This window comes from Pteropus vampyrus, unplaced genomic scaffold (assembly GCF_000151845.1).
Source record: "Pteropus vampyrus isolate Shadow unplaced genomic scaffold, Pvam_2.0 Scaffold736, whole genome shotgun sequence".
In the NCBI taxonomy this organism is placed as follows: Eukaryota; Metazoa; Chordata; class Mammalia; order Chiroptera; family Pteropodidae; genus Pteropus; species Pteropus vampyrus.
Window position 1 is genome coordinate 21938 of NW_011889517.1, and position 16504 is coordinate 38441.

Sequence of the window (16504 nt, forward strand, 5' to 3'; positions counted from 1 at the left end):
GCTCTGAGAGGTCGTGACCCTCAAGTATTGGTCTAAGATTCTAGGTCAAATCGCTGCATCCGGAAGACTTACCTCTTGGAAAAGATTCTGCCGGAAGACATCCACCTGCACAGAGCAGTACCCGGATATTGGTTAAGGGTCTCAGTTGCCAAGAGTAAGATCCCACTCCCAAATGGATGCCCTCCAATTTGGCTCAGGCCTTTCCCACCACAGGCCAGATTTCCCTGGAAGTCCATGCTCAGTGCAGAGACTGGCCACAGGGCAGGAATCTGGGACTCCCCCAGGCAGAAGCGAAAGCACTAAAGAAAGAGATTAAGGGAGTTCTATGCACGGCCTTGGTCCCCTAGAGCACACAGCTTGGCCTCCATCCAGGAGGGCTCCCCAGCCCCCTCTTGGCCCCCCGATCTTTCGATACCTGTTTGCGAGCTTCCCCGCTCAAGCGCACCCCACAAGGCTTAGCCATGCTGCTCCAGTTGCTAGATCTCGGGTCTCCCCGCTAGCCGCCTGGGCTTTCGCTTTCACTCCCCACGTCCAGACCCGCCCCCCTTAACCCCGCCCCCTTCCTTCTTTTCCCCCTCCCCCTGGCAGACAGCAAACCATAGGGAGCCCCTCTGACATTCTCGGCCAGTTGAGATTAGGAGAGGCGGTGCAGACTCGGTCACAAGCCCAGGGGCTGTCCGAAGGAGGGGCTAGGACAAGTGGGACCGCGGAGACTGAACTAGGGCGGGGCTTACCGGGAGAGGCAAGGGCGGTCCAGGGAAAGTCCAGAGTTGGGGTGAGAGGGCTTGAAGAGTGGGAAAGGGGATGTTCAGTCGTGGGGCTCCCCTTAGAAGGCTCGACTGTGGGGAGGGCCCCGGAGAGGGATCGGAGCGGTGGAAGAAGTAGTAGGAAGAGGGCCTGAGAAGGGCTAGGAGGATATGAAGGGAGTTGGCGCGGGGGCTTCCTCCGGGAGGACACCTTGCCTTCAAGACCGACTGAAGAAGGGGGAAGACTCACTTGAGCCAAGCTCAGGCCGGCCAGAGTCAAGCCCCCGACAGAGACTTCCCCGGTTAGGACCAAAGCATGGCCTATTGGTCTAGATAGAGAGCAAGGCTTTGAGGAAAATAAGGGAATCCCCCCTCCAGTAATCCGGAAAAAGGCGGAACCAGCCTGGAGGAAGGCGGGGAAGAGCTCTAGGACAGGGTTAAGGGCAGAAAGACTCTGGGGGAGGAGCCAGGGGCCATTTACCCTTCTGATTGGTTGGAGCCAGGCTGTTGGAACCAGGCCTTCCTTCTTTGCCACGCCCCATGACTCCCAGTCCCCGCCCTTTCTTAACCTTAGACCCCTCCTTTTCCTCCGAAACTGGGTCGCAGTCCCGCCCTCTTCCCTAGTACTTCCTGTTCTCAGCTAACCCTGGCTGGGGGCGGGGGTCCGGAGAGTGACCGTGGCCTGAGTGACTCGAGAAGGCTACGCGGACTGGGTCCCGCGGTGAAGCCAGATTCCAGGCGGTAGGGGTGGCGGGAGGGCCGCGCTCGCCCGTGCCGGGTTCTGGCGGGCTGCAGGCCTGGGGCTGACTCCTGTCTCAGGATGCCGGGGAAGGAGGAGGAGCAGGCCTTCCTGGCGGCCCGCGAGGAGTTAGCGAACGCCCTAAGGAGGGATTCTGGGCAAGCGTTTTCCGTGGAGCAGCTCCGGCCGCTACTGATCACCTCTCTGCCGCCAGCTGCCCGCTATCTGCAGCTGGACGCCGCACGCCTAGTACGCTGCAACGCTCACGGAGAGGTGAGGTCTGGCCCCGTGGGTGAGGGGAACAAAGGACCTAAGCCCGAAGCGGAGCTCAGAGCTCTCTATTCTTTGACTACTTCCAGCCCCGAAACTACCTCAACACCCTGTCCACTGCTTTGAACATCCTCGAGAAATATGGCCGCAACCTCCTCAATCCGCAGAGGCCCCGGTACTGGCGCGGGGTCAAGTTTAATAACCCCGTTTTTCGAAGTACGGTGGATGCTGTGCAGGTGAAGCCCCTGGGGTCCCTTATAGGGGAAGGGAACTTGGTTTGGGCTGGGCGTTGACTAGAATGTGCCTTAGGCAGTGCTGAAGAGGAAGGGGTTCAGCCCCATTGGGAAGGGGCCCTGCTAGGTGATGACTGGTTGTGAATGTGTGGCAGGGGGGCCGGGATGTTCTGCGATTGTATGGCTACACAGAGGAGCAGCCGGATGGGTTGAGCTTCCCTGAAGAACAAGAGGATCCAGATGAGCACCAAGTTGCAGCAGTCACACTGGAAGTACTGTTACTTCGGACGGAGCTCAATTTGCTGTTACAGGTAAGGTGTCTCTAATCCTGAGGATTTAAGCATCAGAGTTGGGGAGCTCAGCCTAACTCCAAAGCCAGTCTGGGGACTCCCATGCTACTGAGTCATGGGCACAGACCCCATAGCAACCTGGGAGCTCCCCTTGCTTTTCTCCCAGTGCATATTGGGGGAACTGACCTAAGAGGGAGGAGAGCCTCCTAGGGCTATAGGTTGGAACTCTTCTTATCTTGTTTGCAGAATACTCACCCGAGACAAGAAGTACTGGAGCAACTGCTGAAAGACAAGACTGAAGATGATGCAAGGAAGGCAGGAATGGGGTTTGAGGGCCTGGTGAACAAAGGGGACAGGGGTTGGGAGACTCTCCAAACCCTTGCCCATTCCCTGCCCTTTTTCCTCAGATGCTACAGCTTTCAGAGTTTGCCCCGGTACTGAGAGAGATTGCTCCTGGCCCCCTCACCTCTCCCTCTGCCTCAGGTATTATTGGTCTTATGTTGGGGGGAAGGGGTGTTAATAGACCATATGATAGAAATTTGGGGCCCTCATCTGTCCGTTTTCTTGATTTTCTGCCTCTCTTTTTTAAAAGAGATTAAAATGGTTTCTTTGAGTCCAGATATATTGAAAAGTTGTCTGTCATTTGTCCAGCTCCACAGCACATTCAGATGTAGCCTGGTCTTTTTCAGAAAGGTGTTCTGTTCTTTCTCTCCTGTTCTCCAGGCTCCACTCCTGGTCCCTGCTTTTTCTGTGGTTCTGCCCCAGGTACACTGCACTGCTCAGCCTGTAAACAGGCCTTGTGCCCAGCCTGTGACCGTGTGTTCCATGGGCACCCATCCCGTGCCCATCACCTCCGCCAGACCTTGCCCTGGGCCCCCCAAGCCACCCAGTTGACCCCCAGGTGAGAGGCCTTCTCTTCTGTGAGAGTGTGAAACTGAGAAAACTTACAATTACTTGAGTACTACTGAGTTTCACATTCTGTACTAAAGACTGTCTCATGAGGGCGAGCAGCCAGTTACTCCCTCCAAGAGATCGCAGACATACATATCAAGCAAGTAGCAGTTACAACAAGATAGATTATTATGGCGTACAAATAGGTAGTAGGAGAATGCAACCAAGTCTGAAGGATCAGCTCCATCAGTTGGCAGTATTTTAAGCACCTAGTATGGGTCAGTCCCTATGTTAAGGATATCTACCAGCAAGATTTGAACTTTAAGCTGTCATTTAAATATTAAACGGGCTATGGATATGGGAGTGTTCCAAACACAACAAAACATGCAAAGACCAGAGCCATGTGTCATCATGCAGAGAATGAGGGATGTGAGGGACCCAGGCACCAGGGCCCCCCTCAGCAGGCCATGTCTGCTTTTCTGTTACAGCTTACCTGCCTCAGCTCCATTGCGGCCCCAGTCAACCTCCCTGCTCGCCCTGGGAAACAGCTCTCTTTCTTCCCCTGATACTGCAAGTGCCCGCCTGCCGTGGCAATGTGCTGCCTGTGCCATGATAAATGAATCTTGGGCAGTGCTCTGTGTGGCCTGTGATCGGCCCAGAGGTTGTAAGGGGTTGGGGCTGGGGATCGAGGGTCCCCAAGGAGCTGGAGGCCTAGAACCTGAGCTTGCACGGGGTCGCTGGGCCTGCCAGAGCTGCACCTTTGAGAATGAGGCGGCAGCTGTGCTGTGTGCTATATGTGAACGACCTCGGCTGGCTCAGCCTCCTAGCTTGGTGATGGATTCTCGGGATGCTGGCATTAGCCTGCAGCCCTTTCAGGTAACCTATTCCTGGCCTTCCCAGCTCTTTTTTTGCACCTGTTACTATAAGCCATTCTTTACTTTCCAATCCCCTGTTTTCTTCAGTTTCCCCATGTCTTACCCTCAGCTTCCTAGATTTCCATCTTGATTGTTAGCCAGCTTTCTATAGGTTAATTCTTTCTGCCTTCCCAGCAGGAGGATACTTTGCTCTCCTCTGCCCAGATTCCAGTCTGGTACTGTCTTCACTGTACCTTCTGCAACTCGGGCCCTGGCTGTGTATGTGCTATGTGCAACCGAACCAGCAGCCCCATCCCAGTAAAGCACACTTCCCAGCCCCATGCCAGCTCTTTAGAAGAGCGACTCCCTGAACCAGGGCCTCCACGACGCCTCAGTGCCCCCCTGCCTAGTGGGGACCCTGAGAAGCAGCGCCAAGACAAGATGCGGGAGGAAGGTCTTCAGCTAGTGATCAAGATCCGGGTGAGGATTTGGGCCTGGGAAGAGGTGGGGCAGGGAGAGGCTGCAGTTGATTATGAGTTCTTATAAAAATGGTCATTGTTAGCCATGGCTGCCTTTTATTGAATACTTCCCACATGACAGATATCATGCTGTGCTCTGCTCACATGATCAATGTCTGAGTTCAACCACTGTCAGCATTTTGTTTTGGGCTGTGGGTGGATGGAGGATGCCCTTCCTGATAGGCCGTTTGGGTGGGACTGTGTCTTAGGAAGGGGAGGCTGCAGGTGCCTGTCCAGAGGAGGTCTTCTCAGCTCTACAGTACTCCGGCACCGAGGTACCCTTGCAGTGGTTGCGGTCAGAGCTGCCCTACGTGCTGGAGATGGTGGCTGAGCTGGCTGCACAGCAGGACCCGGGGCTGGGTGCCTTTTCCTGTCAGGAGGCCCGGAAAGCCTGGCTGGATCGTTACGGCAATCTTGATGAAGCTGTGGAAGAGTGTGTAAGAGCCAGGCGGAGGAAGGTACTAGCTGTGCTGTGCTGGAGGTAGAAGAGGGTTGAGGGTTGTGGGTCTCAGAGCCTCTCTTGGTCTCCCCTTTTCCTGCTTTTCCCCTCTTCATTCATTCTCTCCATTCCCAACTCATAGGTGCAGGAACTCCGGTCCCTGGGCTTTGGACCTGAGGAGGGATCTCTTCAAGCATTGTTCCAACATGGAGGTGACGTGGCCCGGGCCCTGACTGAGCTACAGCGCCAGCGCCTAGAGCCCTTCCATCAGCGCCTCTGGGACAGTGGCCCTGAGCCTACCCCTTCCTGGGATGGGCCAGATAAGCAGGTGCTGGGAGGAGGTGAAGGGCTATATAGAGGGCAGAGGAAAGGCTGAGGGGTAGGAGCCCTGGATCTGACAGCTACTTCTTCCCTCTCCTCCTGAATCACATTGCAGAGCCTGGTCAGAAGGCTTTTGGCAGTCTACGCACTCCCCAGCTGGGGCCGGGCAGAGCTGGCACTGTCATTGCTGCAGGAGACACCCAGGAACTATGAGTTGGGGGACGTGGTGGAAGCTGTGAGGCAGAGCCAAGACCGGGCCTTCTTGCGCCGCTTGCTTGCTCAGGAGTGTGCTGTGTGCGGTTGGACCCTGCCCCGCAACCAGGTAAGCCCCTCACCACTGAACCTGGCCTTAGAATGGCTCTCTTGCCTTTGGACCCCCACTCCATTCCAGCCCCTGCCTCTACTCCTGTCTTTTGCTCTGCAGTTGCCCATGTGCCCCTGAACACTTCTGGGAAAGAGAGGGCAGGAATAGGCCACCTCTCCCCAACCCCATTTTTTAATGTTCTCTTATGGAAAACTTCAAACATACAATGGTAGAGAAAACTTTAACCAATTCTGTCCTCCACTCCTCACCATATATTCATCACAAGCTTCAGCAGTTATAAATGTATAGGCCAGTATTTATTTCACCTCCACACACATAGGATTATTTTGAAGCAAATCTCAGGCATCATTTGGTTTATCTGCTAATATTTCAGTATATATCTCTAAAAGATAAAACTCTTTGAAAATAGTAATTCTTTAATGTCACCATCAAATCTCCAGTTGGTAAGAATAGGGCCCTCTTATCTCCTGAGCCCCCATCTACTTTAGGTCAGAAGTGGCAGTTCTTTGGCCAAATACAGTCCAATTTAAAAATAGAAAAAGAAAAATTTAAAAACAACAACAAAAATACGGTCCAATTTGGTTAGGCTGGCTCTGTACCTTTTTTGTTTTGTTTTCTCTCATTATTTTAAAATAATTGTAGATTCACAGGAAGTTGTAAAAATAGTACAGAGTCTCGTGTTTTTTTCCCCCCTTTTCCCCCTGTTGTCTTTTTTTATATTTTTATTGTAGTGTCTCGAGCCCGAGATATAGATGTTGTAGCATTTTCTCTAGTTTTGAGCTTTTTTTTTTTTTTTGCGCTGTGTGTGTGTGTGTGTGTGTGATACTACGCAGTTTTATCTCATGTTGAGATTCCTGTAACCACCACCACAATCGAGATACAGATTGTTCATCACCACAAAGGAGCCCCTCGTGCTACCCCTTTATAGTTGTATATATACAACTTGTTCCCTTCCACCTGTCACCTGGCAATCTGTTCTCCACCTCTATCGTTTTGTCATTTCAAGGATGTTATTTATGTGTTTGCTTTTAATTGAGTGTGAATGCTTTTAGAGGGCATTCTTCCATTTACCTTAAGGTCTCACCATTGTCTGCTTTTCTCCACCTGACAGTGTTCAGACATTTAGATTGCCTACATGGTACTTATTGGCATTTGAGGTTGCTACCCCTGCCCAGTTGTTAATTAGACCCTGGTTTCTCAGTGAACACCTGGTTACCTCCCCTTTCCTGGGCTGGCAGCTGTGGCTTCTGACGCCCTCCTCTCCCCACTTATCCTCTAGATGCAGGCCCTGACTTCCTGTGAGTGCACCATCTGTCCTGACTGCTTCCGCCAGCACTTCACCATCGCTTTGAAGGAGAAGCACATCACAGACATGGTGTGCCCCGCCTGTGGCCGCCCTGACCTCACTGATGACACGCAGTTGCTCAGCTACTTCTCCACTCTTGATATTCAGGTACTACAGTCTCTGAGACTCAGGGTGCCCTGGACTTTGAATAGGAACCCAGCCTGCCCACCACTTCTGTATTTTGTCCCCAGCTTCGAGAGAGCCTAGAGCCAGATGCCTACGCCCTATTCCACAAGAAGCTGACTGAGGGTGTACTCATGCGGGACCCCAAGTTCTTGTGGTGTGCCCAAGTAAGTGCTCTGCCCAGAGGAGCTTACTGGAGACCCAGGGAGCAGTGCCGGGTCAGGCCTCAGATAGCTTTATGTTCTTGTACCCACAGTGCTCCTTTGGCTTCATATATGAACGTGAGCAGCTGGAGGCAACATGTCCCCAGTGTCACCAGACCTTCTGTGTGCGCTGTAAGCGCCAGGTGAGGTACATCCATCCTTCCAGAAATACTTGCTGAGCTGCTGGCAGGTACTGTGTTAGACTCAGGGTGTGCTGGAGGACAAAACAGACATGAGCTCCGGACTCTTGAGTGTTTACAGACTAGTCAGGGAGGGAGGGAGGGAGGATGAGAGAGGAAGGAAGGATGAGGGGGAGAGGGAGGGAGGAAGGAAGGCTGATGGGGGAGGAAGAATGAAGAAGGGAGGAGGGGTGAAATATAAGGTAAAGGAGGGTAGGGGTGAAAGAGGAAGAGAAAGGAGGAAAGGAAGCGAGAGAGGGAGAGAGTGAGCATAATTATACACGGGCATAAGTTCTATGAAAAAAACAAATAGGAATCCGAGATTAGGAATAATGCAATCGACCTGCTTAGGACAGAGAGGTCAGACAAGTGTTTTCTCAAATCGCTTTAGCTCAGGCCTAAAAGTTAAGTCAACTATGCAAATAGTATTCGGGACAGAAAGCATAACACATGGAAAGGCCAAAGTCAGAAAAAAGTGTTGTATAGCTAGAGCCTCAGGAGCAAAGGTAAGAATAGCAGGTGGTTGGAGAGGAGCTAGCTGCCAGATCAGGAGAGGCCTTGAGGCCAAGTGAAGAAGATACTTGCCTTTTATTCTAAGACAAAGCAAGGAGTAATACGATCTCGTTTACCTTTTAAAAAGTTCAATATTTGATACCAAACTTCAAACCTAGAACACTCCCAATCCTGCTGAAGCTGCCTGACTTACACTTTCAAAGGCACTTTGGCTACAAGGTAAAGGATGGACCATTAGGGAGCCTGAATGGAGGCAGAGACTAGTAACTGAGGCAAGACCTGACCTGGCCCACAGTAAGATAGTCGCAGTAGAGATGAAGAGAAAGGGGACAGGGTTGAGAAATAGACATTGGTACTATGTTAGCTAGGCTTAGGTGTTGGAAACAAGGCTTGCCGGTGAGTAGGTGGTGGTATGAGGAAATGAAAGAACCAAGGCTGGCCTCTTAGTTTGGGATTTGAGCAAATGGTGGATGGCAATGCCATAAACTAAGCCAGGGACTACTGGGTATGAGTGGAGGGACCAGCAAGAAGGGTCTGGGATGGAGCTTCCATGTGATGTTTGCTTCCCTTCCGGCAGTGGGAGGAGCAGCACCGAGGCCGGAGCTGTGAGGATTTCCAGAACTGGAAACGCACCAATGACCCAGAATACCAGGCCCAGGGCCTGGCAATGTATCTTCAGGAAAATGGCATTGGTAAGGCTGCCCCACTAGGCCTGTTTGCCCAGTAATCAATCTGTTGTTGCCAGCGGCTCCCTTGGGGGCCTTGAGCAGTGGCAGCCCCAGCCTGACCTGCTGTCCCTTGCAGACTGCCCCAAGTGCAAGTTCTCATACGCACTGGCCCGAGGAGGTTGCATGCACTTTCACTGTACCCAGTGCCGCCACCAGTTCTGCAGTGGATGCTACAATGCCTTTTATGCCAAGAATGTGAGCCCAGAGAATGGGGTGGAAGGGATAAAAGGGTGAGGGGCTGCCATTAGGTGTGGGGGACAGAGGCCACTGAGGGGTGGCCCAGTGGAAGAGAGGAGGCTAGTGGGGTGTAAATTACCTCTTTCTGTCCCCTCTCCCCCTTTGCTTGCTCCAGACCCTCCAGTGTCTCCATCTCCCCCCACCCCTACACCCCTCACACAGGGGTTCCTGAGAGGCCAGGACCCCAACAGTCTCCAACTTCCTCTCTCCCATCTGGGTTTCTGCCAGAAATGTCCAGACCCTAACTGCAGAGTGAAAAAGTCCCTACATGGCCACCACCCCCGAGACTGCCTCTTCTACCTGCGAGATTGGACTGCACTCCGGCTCCAGAAGCTGCTACAGGTCAGGGGCGGCCAGTCTGGCTGAGTCTGCAGGTTGCTAAGGAGAGGAGGTAGAACCCAGGGTGGCAAGAAGGGAAAGGCTGTATGCTGGGAAATCCAGTGGGCTGACATCAAGGAGAACCTAACGTCCATTTGTCTGCCCCTTCTCAGGACAATAACGTCATGTTCAACACAGAGCCTCCAGCAGGAGCCCGGGCAGTCCCTGGAGGTGAGTGTCGGGACAAGCCTTGGAGAAGGGGAGAGGGTGGTTGGGCGCCCACTGGTGCGGTAGGTAAAGGGTAGGCTCGGGTCTGGGGTCGGACCTGAGCTCAAGGCCCGTCCTGTGCTGACATGTTGTATTCCCATTGGTGAGTTAACCTCCCCAGGCCTTGTTTTTACCTCTGTAAAATGGGGATAATATCTACCTTGCAGCTCAGCTATTTTACATGAAGCCACATTAAAGCACCTGGCACCTCGAGACTAATTTTCTTCTCCCATTCCCAAAGGGTAATAATTCATTAGTTAACTCAATGAGTTTTTAATGAGGCTTGCTAGTTGCACTGTCTTAGGTTCCATGAAGGCAACAGAAAGATGTTATATATGGTTCTAATATACCCCACTTCTTACCATCCAGATAGAGTAGTACCTTCACAGAATAAGTTAACTAACTATGCAAGAGCTAAATCACAAAAGAGCTGTCTCAAGGAATATGTGATTATGGGCCAAAAGCCAGCTTGGATAAAAGCAGGGATAGCAAAGTTTCTGCTTCAGTATCAGAGCTGGTCTGCCACAATGGCATCTCTAAGTACCCGCTACCACTACCACCACTGTTAGAGCAGGGGCTCCTGTCCTCCTGGTCTCCATGGAGGCCTCCTGTGCCTCCATCCCAGTTCTTCTGGGGCTTGGTGGTCAGTGGCCTCCTCCCAACAAAGGGTCCCTTCCTGCCCTTACCCATAGGTGGCTGCCGAGTGATGGAGCAGAAAGAGGTTCCCAATGGGCTCCGGGATGAAGCTTGTGGCAAGGAGACTCCAGCTGGTTATGCGGGCCTCTGCCAGTGAGTGCCAGGCAGGAGCATGGTGTTGGGGAGAGAGGATGGGAGCACTGAGGGTGTTCCCAGGCCGTAAAGTGGGCCTCTGGGAGATGCAGACAGATCCTGCAAGGAGTGGGAGGAAGAGATTCTCTGGACAAAGGCCTGGATAGGTAATAGCAAGCAATGTGCACAGGTTGGCAGGTGCGTACACATGCACGAGTGCCTACACATGCAGCAAGTGAGGATGGTCAGTCTTGTTCATCCAGGTATGCCTGTGCCCAGCAATATCCCACCCTCTTATCTCCCCAGGGCACACTACAAAGAGTATCTTGTAAGCCTCATCAATGCCCACTCACTGGACCCAGCCACCCTGTATGAGGTGGAAGAGCTGGAGACGGCTGCTGAGCGCTACCTGCATGTGCGTCCCCAGCCACTGGCTGGGGAGGATGCCCCTACCTACCACATCCGCTTGTTACAGGTGAAGCCTACCCCCAGCCTCTCCTCTGACTCTATGCTCTAGAAGTCTGTCCAGCGTGTGTCTGAGCTCCAAGCTTCCAGGATCATCATCTTCTCTCTCCTTCTGCAGAAACTGATGGAAGAGGTGCCCTTGGGACAGAGTATCCCCCGCAGGAGGAAGTAACAGAGTGAAGGTCCCAATGAGGTTCCCATGGCCTAACTCCCTCAAGAACAGCTCCAGCACCAATAAAGAGGCATCTCCTTGCCCAAGCTTCTTGGTGGTCCTTCTTCCTGGCCCCACCATCTGGGGGCACCAGGGAAAGAGGGGGGAGAACAGAGCTTTGCTGAAAGGGCCCCCTACAGCCCGCCGCCTGACCCTCCCTGGACTGAGGACCAGGAAGGAATTGACACTGTGGATGGCAAAGGGAGGCCCTCTCCACCCACTTGGCCTTGGCTGACTTCTGCCTTCCCTGTATCCCTCTTCCTTTCATCAAATTCAGCTGATATTTGAGGTCACCTAATAGATACCACACAGGTACCGTGGGTGAACATAGATGCACAGGTGACACAGAGCTATCCAGAGGCCCTGGCGTCAGACTCCAGCACACTGTAGCCTCCCTAGGGAAGCAGCAGTATCACAGAGATGGTCAAATACAAGCAAGGAGTATCAGGGAGAAAGGAGAGGAAGACTGAGCTGGGAGGATTCCTCCTGCCTCTGACAGATTCCAACAGAGATTCTCAAACGCTGCTTCCCCCTGGTGGCCACCCATGGCCCTGCAACTCAGAGACCACGTGATTTCAGGGAAACAGACCTCCCTGAAGGAGAACTGAAACAGGGTGGGGACTGTAAAAACAGGGCGGAGTTATCAGGAAGCTGCCTAGCCAAGAGCTGAGCTGAGGTCAGTCGAGTCCTGGGACAGCCTGCACAGCAGCTCAGGTAAGATCAGCCAAGAATTGGTGGCAGCCTGGATCTAGGGCTGGAAGGCTCTGCTTCATGGGAGGGGCAGGCAAGGGGCCTGGTGCTTGGGAGGCCCCTCTGCTAGACAGGAATAGACAGAAGGCCTGTGAGCCAGGAAGCAGGTTTGGCCTGAGTAAGAGACTGACCAGGACCTGTGTCCCAAGCTCTACAGGCAAAGGCTAGGAGGACCTGCTGCCCAGTTGTTCAAGGAAGAAGGCTGTTTGCCCACTCCACTCGACCCTGTTTGTTTTCATGGTTTCTGGCCCTGCCCACTTATGCTGCAGCTCCGCCCCTGCCCCCAGCTCCCTGCCCCACCTACCCCTGGGGCAAGCAGTGGGGATGATGGGGGTCATGGTGGTTTCCCGAGTGGTGGGTGAAGGGTGAGGCATTTGAGAAGCAGATGCCGCCTCTGCAAATGCTTGGGATCTAGACAGAGCCTCTCACCAGGTATAGAACACCAAGGAAATTCTTACAAACAATAGATTCCTGAAAAGTGTTAAAATTAAGACCATGCCTAAGGTTTCCTTCCAATGCCACAGGTATTAGGGTATTAAAAAGAATGTTTTTGTTTGTTTCTTGGGGGTGGGGGGTAATTGCCAGTGATGGCAGAAACAAAACTATATGGCTTCAAGAAGTTTGAAATAAATGTCTACAGACAAAAGATGGATGAGTTCTCTGGGGGCCCTTGCCAGAATACAACCCAAATGGCCAGAACCTCAGTAAATGTTCCCTCCCAAAGGATTGGTTCTATTGATGCTGCTCTTATCCTCAGGATGGCATCAGGCAAGGCACGCTGTACCCGAAAGCTCCGGAACTGGGTGGTGGAGCAAGTGGAGAGCGGGCAGTTCCCAGGGGTGTGCTGGGAAGATGAAGCTAAGACCATGTTCCGGATTCCCTGGAAGCATGCAGGCAAGCAGGACTTCCGGGAGGACCAGGATGCTGCCTTCTTCAAGGTAAAAGGGCCTGGGAACCAGCCCCTCCTTCGAAGTGCTCAGGGGTTATGTCTGCCTGGATTTCAGATAAAGGATACAACCAATACAACCAACTACGTAATTGTCAGAGCCCCCAAAATGAAAATGCAAATATTTTTGAGGATTTCAAGATGGCAACAGCTGAGCATAAACCCAACACAGGCCTTTCTGTGCAAGTGCTCATGCTGCATGTCCATGAAGCTGGCCCTTGTGGAGGGTCAGCTGGGGTCTATAACATGTTACCTCTTTTCACTTTCTCTGTTTCCTAGGCCTGGGCGATATTTAAGGGAAAGTACAAAGAGGGGGACACAGAAGGCCCCGCTATCTGGAAGACTCGTCTGCGCTGTGCTCTCAACAAGAGTCTCGAATTTGAGGAGGTTCCTGAGAATGGTCACAGGGATGGGGCTGAGCCCTACAAGGTGTATCGGCTGCTTCCTCCAGGTACCGTCCCTGGTGAGTGTTCCCTTGCCCATCACTCCTAGAATCAGCAGACTGGGGAGGAAGGGTGGAGATGAGCCTCCTATGAGGTGGTGGGACTCCTTGTAGGCCCCTCGGTCAGAGTTCTACCTTGTCCCTGTCCTTGGGGAGCTGCTACCCAGGTTCCCCTGCCTAGTCCTGCCAACCTTTCACTACCTCTTTTCTCTCCCCTAACCTCTGTCCCCACTTAGGCTCTGACCTCTCTCTCCCCCTCAACAATATTCCACAGCCCCACCAGACACCCAGAAACTACCACGAAAGAGACATCATAGCTCCGTGTCCCCTGAGAGGGAGGAGAATGCGGGTACTACAAAGAACTGTATACTTAGTCCCTCCTTGCTCCAGGACCCCCTCAAAAATGTAAGAGCTGGGGAGGGCATGGGGTGAGCCTGAGGGCAGGACAGTAGAGGGAGAGGAGGCCAACAATAGATACTGTGTCTGCAGGAGGAGGTGGGGGCCAATGGGGGAACAAGCCATTCAGACTTTGGGAGCAGCAGCAGCAGCAGCAGCAGCAACAGCCCTGAACCTCAGGAAGGTATCGCCTGCCCCGCCTGTTGTCATCCTTCATGCCACAATCTCTGGCCCTTAGACTCTCCCGTCCCACTCTGGATGACGTCCCTTTCCTCCCTTCCAGGTACAGACACAACCGAGGCCCCTTTCCAAGGAGATCAGGTGTCTCCGGAGCTTCTGCCCCCTCCAGACTCAGGTACTTGGCATGTCTGACTTACCCTGGCTCCCGATCTTTGCAGGTCATCTTCCTATGGCTATGCACATATTATCCAATCTGTCAGGGCTTGCAGCAGCCCGGGCTCAGCATACCCAGACAGAGGCATTGGTTTCTAGGCAGTGCACCTGGCCAGATTGCAGACTTCAAATAGCTTGCTTCTCAGAAGTAAATCTTATGCATTCTGTTCCCTGGAAATCTGCTTTAAGATATTGATTTCTATGGGTTAAGCAAAGGGACCTTCTTATAAACCCTAAGGCCTTGGGCATTAAGCCTTGAAGCCTCTGTAAATCTATGTATCAGCTATTTTCTCGAGTATAGGAAAGTCTGACAGGAGCCCCTTGGCTGGTGAAGGTTAGGAGAGTGAGAGTGAGGAGGGAGGGCACAATCTATAACCTTAGAAGGTACAGCTGCTGCCCCCGCCCCACAGCCTACCTCGTCCTCCCCAGCCCTCGCTTGGCTTCCCTCTCAGCCTCACATCCCTCAACAGCAACATGCGGATGTTGTATTTGCAAAGAGCTCTTCTTTGTTTCCCCAGAGCCCCATGCTGACCAGGTGAACCCCTGGAGAGAGGCCCTGGTACAGATGGTCGTTTTCTGTCCACAGACTACTCGCTGCTGCTTACCTTCATCTACAACGGGCGCGTGGTGGATGAGGTCCAGGTGCAGAGCCTGGACTGCCGCCTTGTGGCTGAGCCCTCAAGCTCTCAGTACGACGGCATGGAGCAGGTGGTATTTCCCAAGCCTGGCCCGCAAGAGCCCACCCAGCGCCTGCTGAGCCAGCTTGAGAAAGGTGTCCTGGTGGCCAGCAACTCCCGTGGCCTCTTCGTGGAGCGCCTTTGCCCCATTCCCATCTCCTGGAGCGCACCCCAGGCCCCGCCTGGTCCAGGCCCACACCTGCTGCCCAGCAATAAGTGTGTGGAGCTCTTCAGAACCACTTACTTCTGCAGAGGTGAGGCTGCTGCATCCTAGCACCCGAGCCCCTGCCCCTACCTCTTGGTTCCCCCTGGGCCCTGTCCCTACCCTGTGCTCCCTCCAACGGATCCACCATCACAGCCTGTGCATGGCACCCTGCACTTGCTAGGTACACATCCTGTGGGGCCCTGTGCTCAGCCCTGGCAGCCCTCCTTCTACAGTTCAGGCTGTGGAAGATGAGGCTCAGGTGGATCCCAGCACAAGGCTGTCACAGTTCAGAGGGCACCATCACATTGAAACATACCATACAGTAATCATGGCAGGGTACACCTTGCACACACACTGGCACATACACCCATCCACGCATTCGGGAGAGCTGACGCATGTCATACATCCTGGCCCTACCACGCTAGGCATCCCCTCAGGTTGCCCCTCTCCAGTGCATGCTTGGAATTTCACTTCCTGCCTCCGTTCAACTCTAAATCTGACATGGGGGTGGGCAAGAGTATAAGAGACGCAGACCATGAGTGTTCCCAGGGTCATGGGTGCCTTAGCATAGGGAGGGTGTGAGCAGGCAGCCAAGGCGTGGGCTCAGCAGCCAGGCCTGCTGCTACAAGGACTGAACACTCCCAGCAGACAGCATGTCAGGTTGTATAACAGTCGGCTACCTCTATATGCTTGTTACTCGAGGAAGGATCACCTTTTCCTGTCTGCACATGGGTGAGTAGCCACTTGATTCCTACCATTTCTGGCACAAAGCAGCCTCGTGACCCTGCAGTTCCTGCTGTGGCCTTGGTCTCCAAGTGGCCCCACTGCCACCTCTTTCTCCGTTATGGGTTCCTCCCTATTCCTCCCTGCCTGTGGTTCTCACCCTTCTCTTTCTTTCTTCCAACAATTCACCCTTTCTCTTTCAGACTTGGCCAGGTACTTCCAGGGCCTGGGCCCCCCACCCAAGTTCCAGGTGACACTGAATTTCTGGGAAGAGAGCCCTAGCCCCAGCCACACCCTACAGAGTCTTATCACAGTGCAGGTGAGTTTGGGGCAAGGGAAGAATAGCTGCCTATGTGGGCGAGGGAGCTCCATGAGGAGAGGGGCCTTCCCAGGGCAAGAGTGGTGACTGCCCCTGCTGTGCTGATACCCTCTCCCCACCTCTTCTGGCACAGATGGAGCAGGCCTTTGCCCGACATTTACTGAAGGAGACTCCAGAGGACCAGGCAGCCACTCTGTCCCTGGTGCAGAGCCTGGGGGACCCACCTTCCTCCTCTCCACTCTGTTCCTCCTATTTCCTTTGACCTGCCTCCCTTGGTGATAATTCTTAGTGGTTGTCTGTGATGGTTATGGTTTTGAACTCCTCACGATGTCTGGCTGGTGGAGAACTCAAGCATGATTTTTATCTGGTTTTTTTTTGTTGTTGTTGTTTTGTTTTTTGTTTGTTTGTTTCTTAAGTTTCTGAGTTAGACCCTCTTTTATCTCTGAGGAACTGAAATGAGAAAGTCCAAGTGATGTGAACTCAGAGGGACCATTTCCTCTTCCCCTAACCCTAAAGCCAAGCACTTTATATTTTCTTCTTAGACCTTCACTAATAGTTTAAAATAAAATTTTTTTGAAAAAGGAATCAGTATCTGATTTGTTGAGAAAAGAAGGGATCACAGGGAAATGACACCTCTGGGGTCCTTTCTTCCCCTCCGGGTGGTTCTGGT

At 53.0% G+C, this 16504-nt stretch overlaps 2 protein-coding genes across 6 annotated transcripts; both read left to right on the forward strand.

Moving 5' to 3' along the window:
* Positions 1 to 735: 735 nt before the first annotated feature.
* Positions 736 to 11032, forward strand: RNF31 (ring finger protein 31). 4 transcript variants are annotated; one of them, XM_011385505.2, is made up of 21 exons: positions 736 to 1758; positions 1845 to 1991; positions 2144 to 2299; positions 2525 to 2593; positions 2686 to 2761; positions 3002 to 3179; positions 3658 to 4045; positions 4219 to 4503; positions 4751 to 4999; positions 5123 to 5308; positions 5417 to 5623; positions 6906 to 7079; positions 7163 to 7261; positions 7351 to 7440; positions 8567 to 8681; positions 8794 to 8912; positions 9183 to 9296; positions 9446 to 9503; positions 10232 to 10328; positions 10614 to 10782; positions 10891 to 11032. In XM_011385505.2, the coding sequence occupies exons 1-21, from the start codon at positions 1567 to 1569 to the stop codon at positions 10942 to 10944; spliced, it is 3222 nt and encodes a 1073-aa protein (XP_011383807.1). In that variant the 5' UTR covers positions 736 to 1566; the 3' UTR covers positions 10945 to 11032. The 4 variants fall into 4 exon arrangements, with proteins under 4 accessions (XP_011383807.1, XP_011383808.1, XP_011383809.1 ...); XM_011385506.2 differs by having other exon boundaries at positions 4222 to 4503; XM_011385507.2 differs by lacking the exons at positions 10232 to 10328; positions 10891 to 11032 and having other exon boundaries at positions 10614 to 10776.
* Positions 11033 to 11184: 152 nt separating this feature from the next.
* IRF9 (interferon regulatory factor 9) lies at positions 11185 to 16419 on the forward strand. 2 transcript variants are annotated; one of them, XM_011385504.2, is made up of 9 exons: positions 11185 to 11697; positions 12491 to 12671; positions 12959 to 13142; positions 13396 to 13526; positions 13611 to 13701; positions 13801 to 13872; positions 14497 to 14841; positions 15719 to 15834; positions 15968 to 16419. In XM_011385504.2, exons 2-9 carry the CDS (start codon positions 12492 to 12494, stop codon positions 16094 to 16096), a joined length of 1248 nt encoding a protein of 415 aa, XP_011383806.1. In that variant the 5' UTR covers positions 11185 to 11697; position 12491; the 3' UTR covers positions 16097 to 16419. The 2 variants fall into 2 exon arrangements, with proteins under 2 accessions (XP_011383806.1, XP_023381938.1); XM_023526170.1 differs by having other exon boundaries at positions 12959 to 13130.
* The last annotated feature ends 85 nt before the right edge of the window (positions 16420 to 16504 follow it).

What these genes read in the sequence shown, in the direction of transcription:
- RNF31 (XM_011385505.2), top strand. Translation starts at nt 1,567, where the DNA reads ATGCCGGGGAAGGAGGAGGAGCAGGCCTTCCTGGCGGCCCGCGAGGAG. An exon ending in TTAGCCTGCAGCCCTTTCAG is followed by an intron (nt 4,046 to 4,218) that starts GTAACCTATTCC and finishes CTGCCTTCCCAG; the next exon opens with CAGGAGGATACTTTGCTCTC. An exon ending in TCTTCAGGAAAATGGCATTG is followed by an intron (nt 8,682 to 8,793) that starts GTAAGGCTGCCC and finishes TGTCCCTTGCAG; the next exon opens with ACTGCCCCAAGTGCAAGTTC.
- IRF9 (XM_011385504.2), top strand. Translation starts at nt 12,492, where the DNA reads ATGGCATCAGGCAAGGCACGCTGTACCCGAAAGCTCCGGAACTGGGTG. An exon ending in TCCAGGACCCCCTCAAAAAT is followed by an intron (nt 13,527 to 13,610) that starts GTAAGAGCTGGG and finishes CTGTGTCTGCAG; the next exon opens with GAGGAGGTGGGGGCCAATGG. An exon ending in TCTGCCCCCTCCAGACTCAG is followed by an intron (nt 13,873 to 14,496) that starts GTACTTGGCATG and finishes TTCTGTCCACAG; the next exon opens with ACTACTCGCTGCTGCTTACC.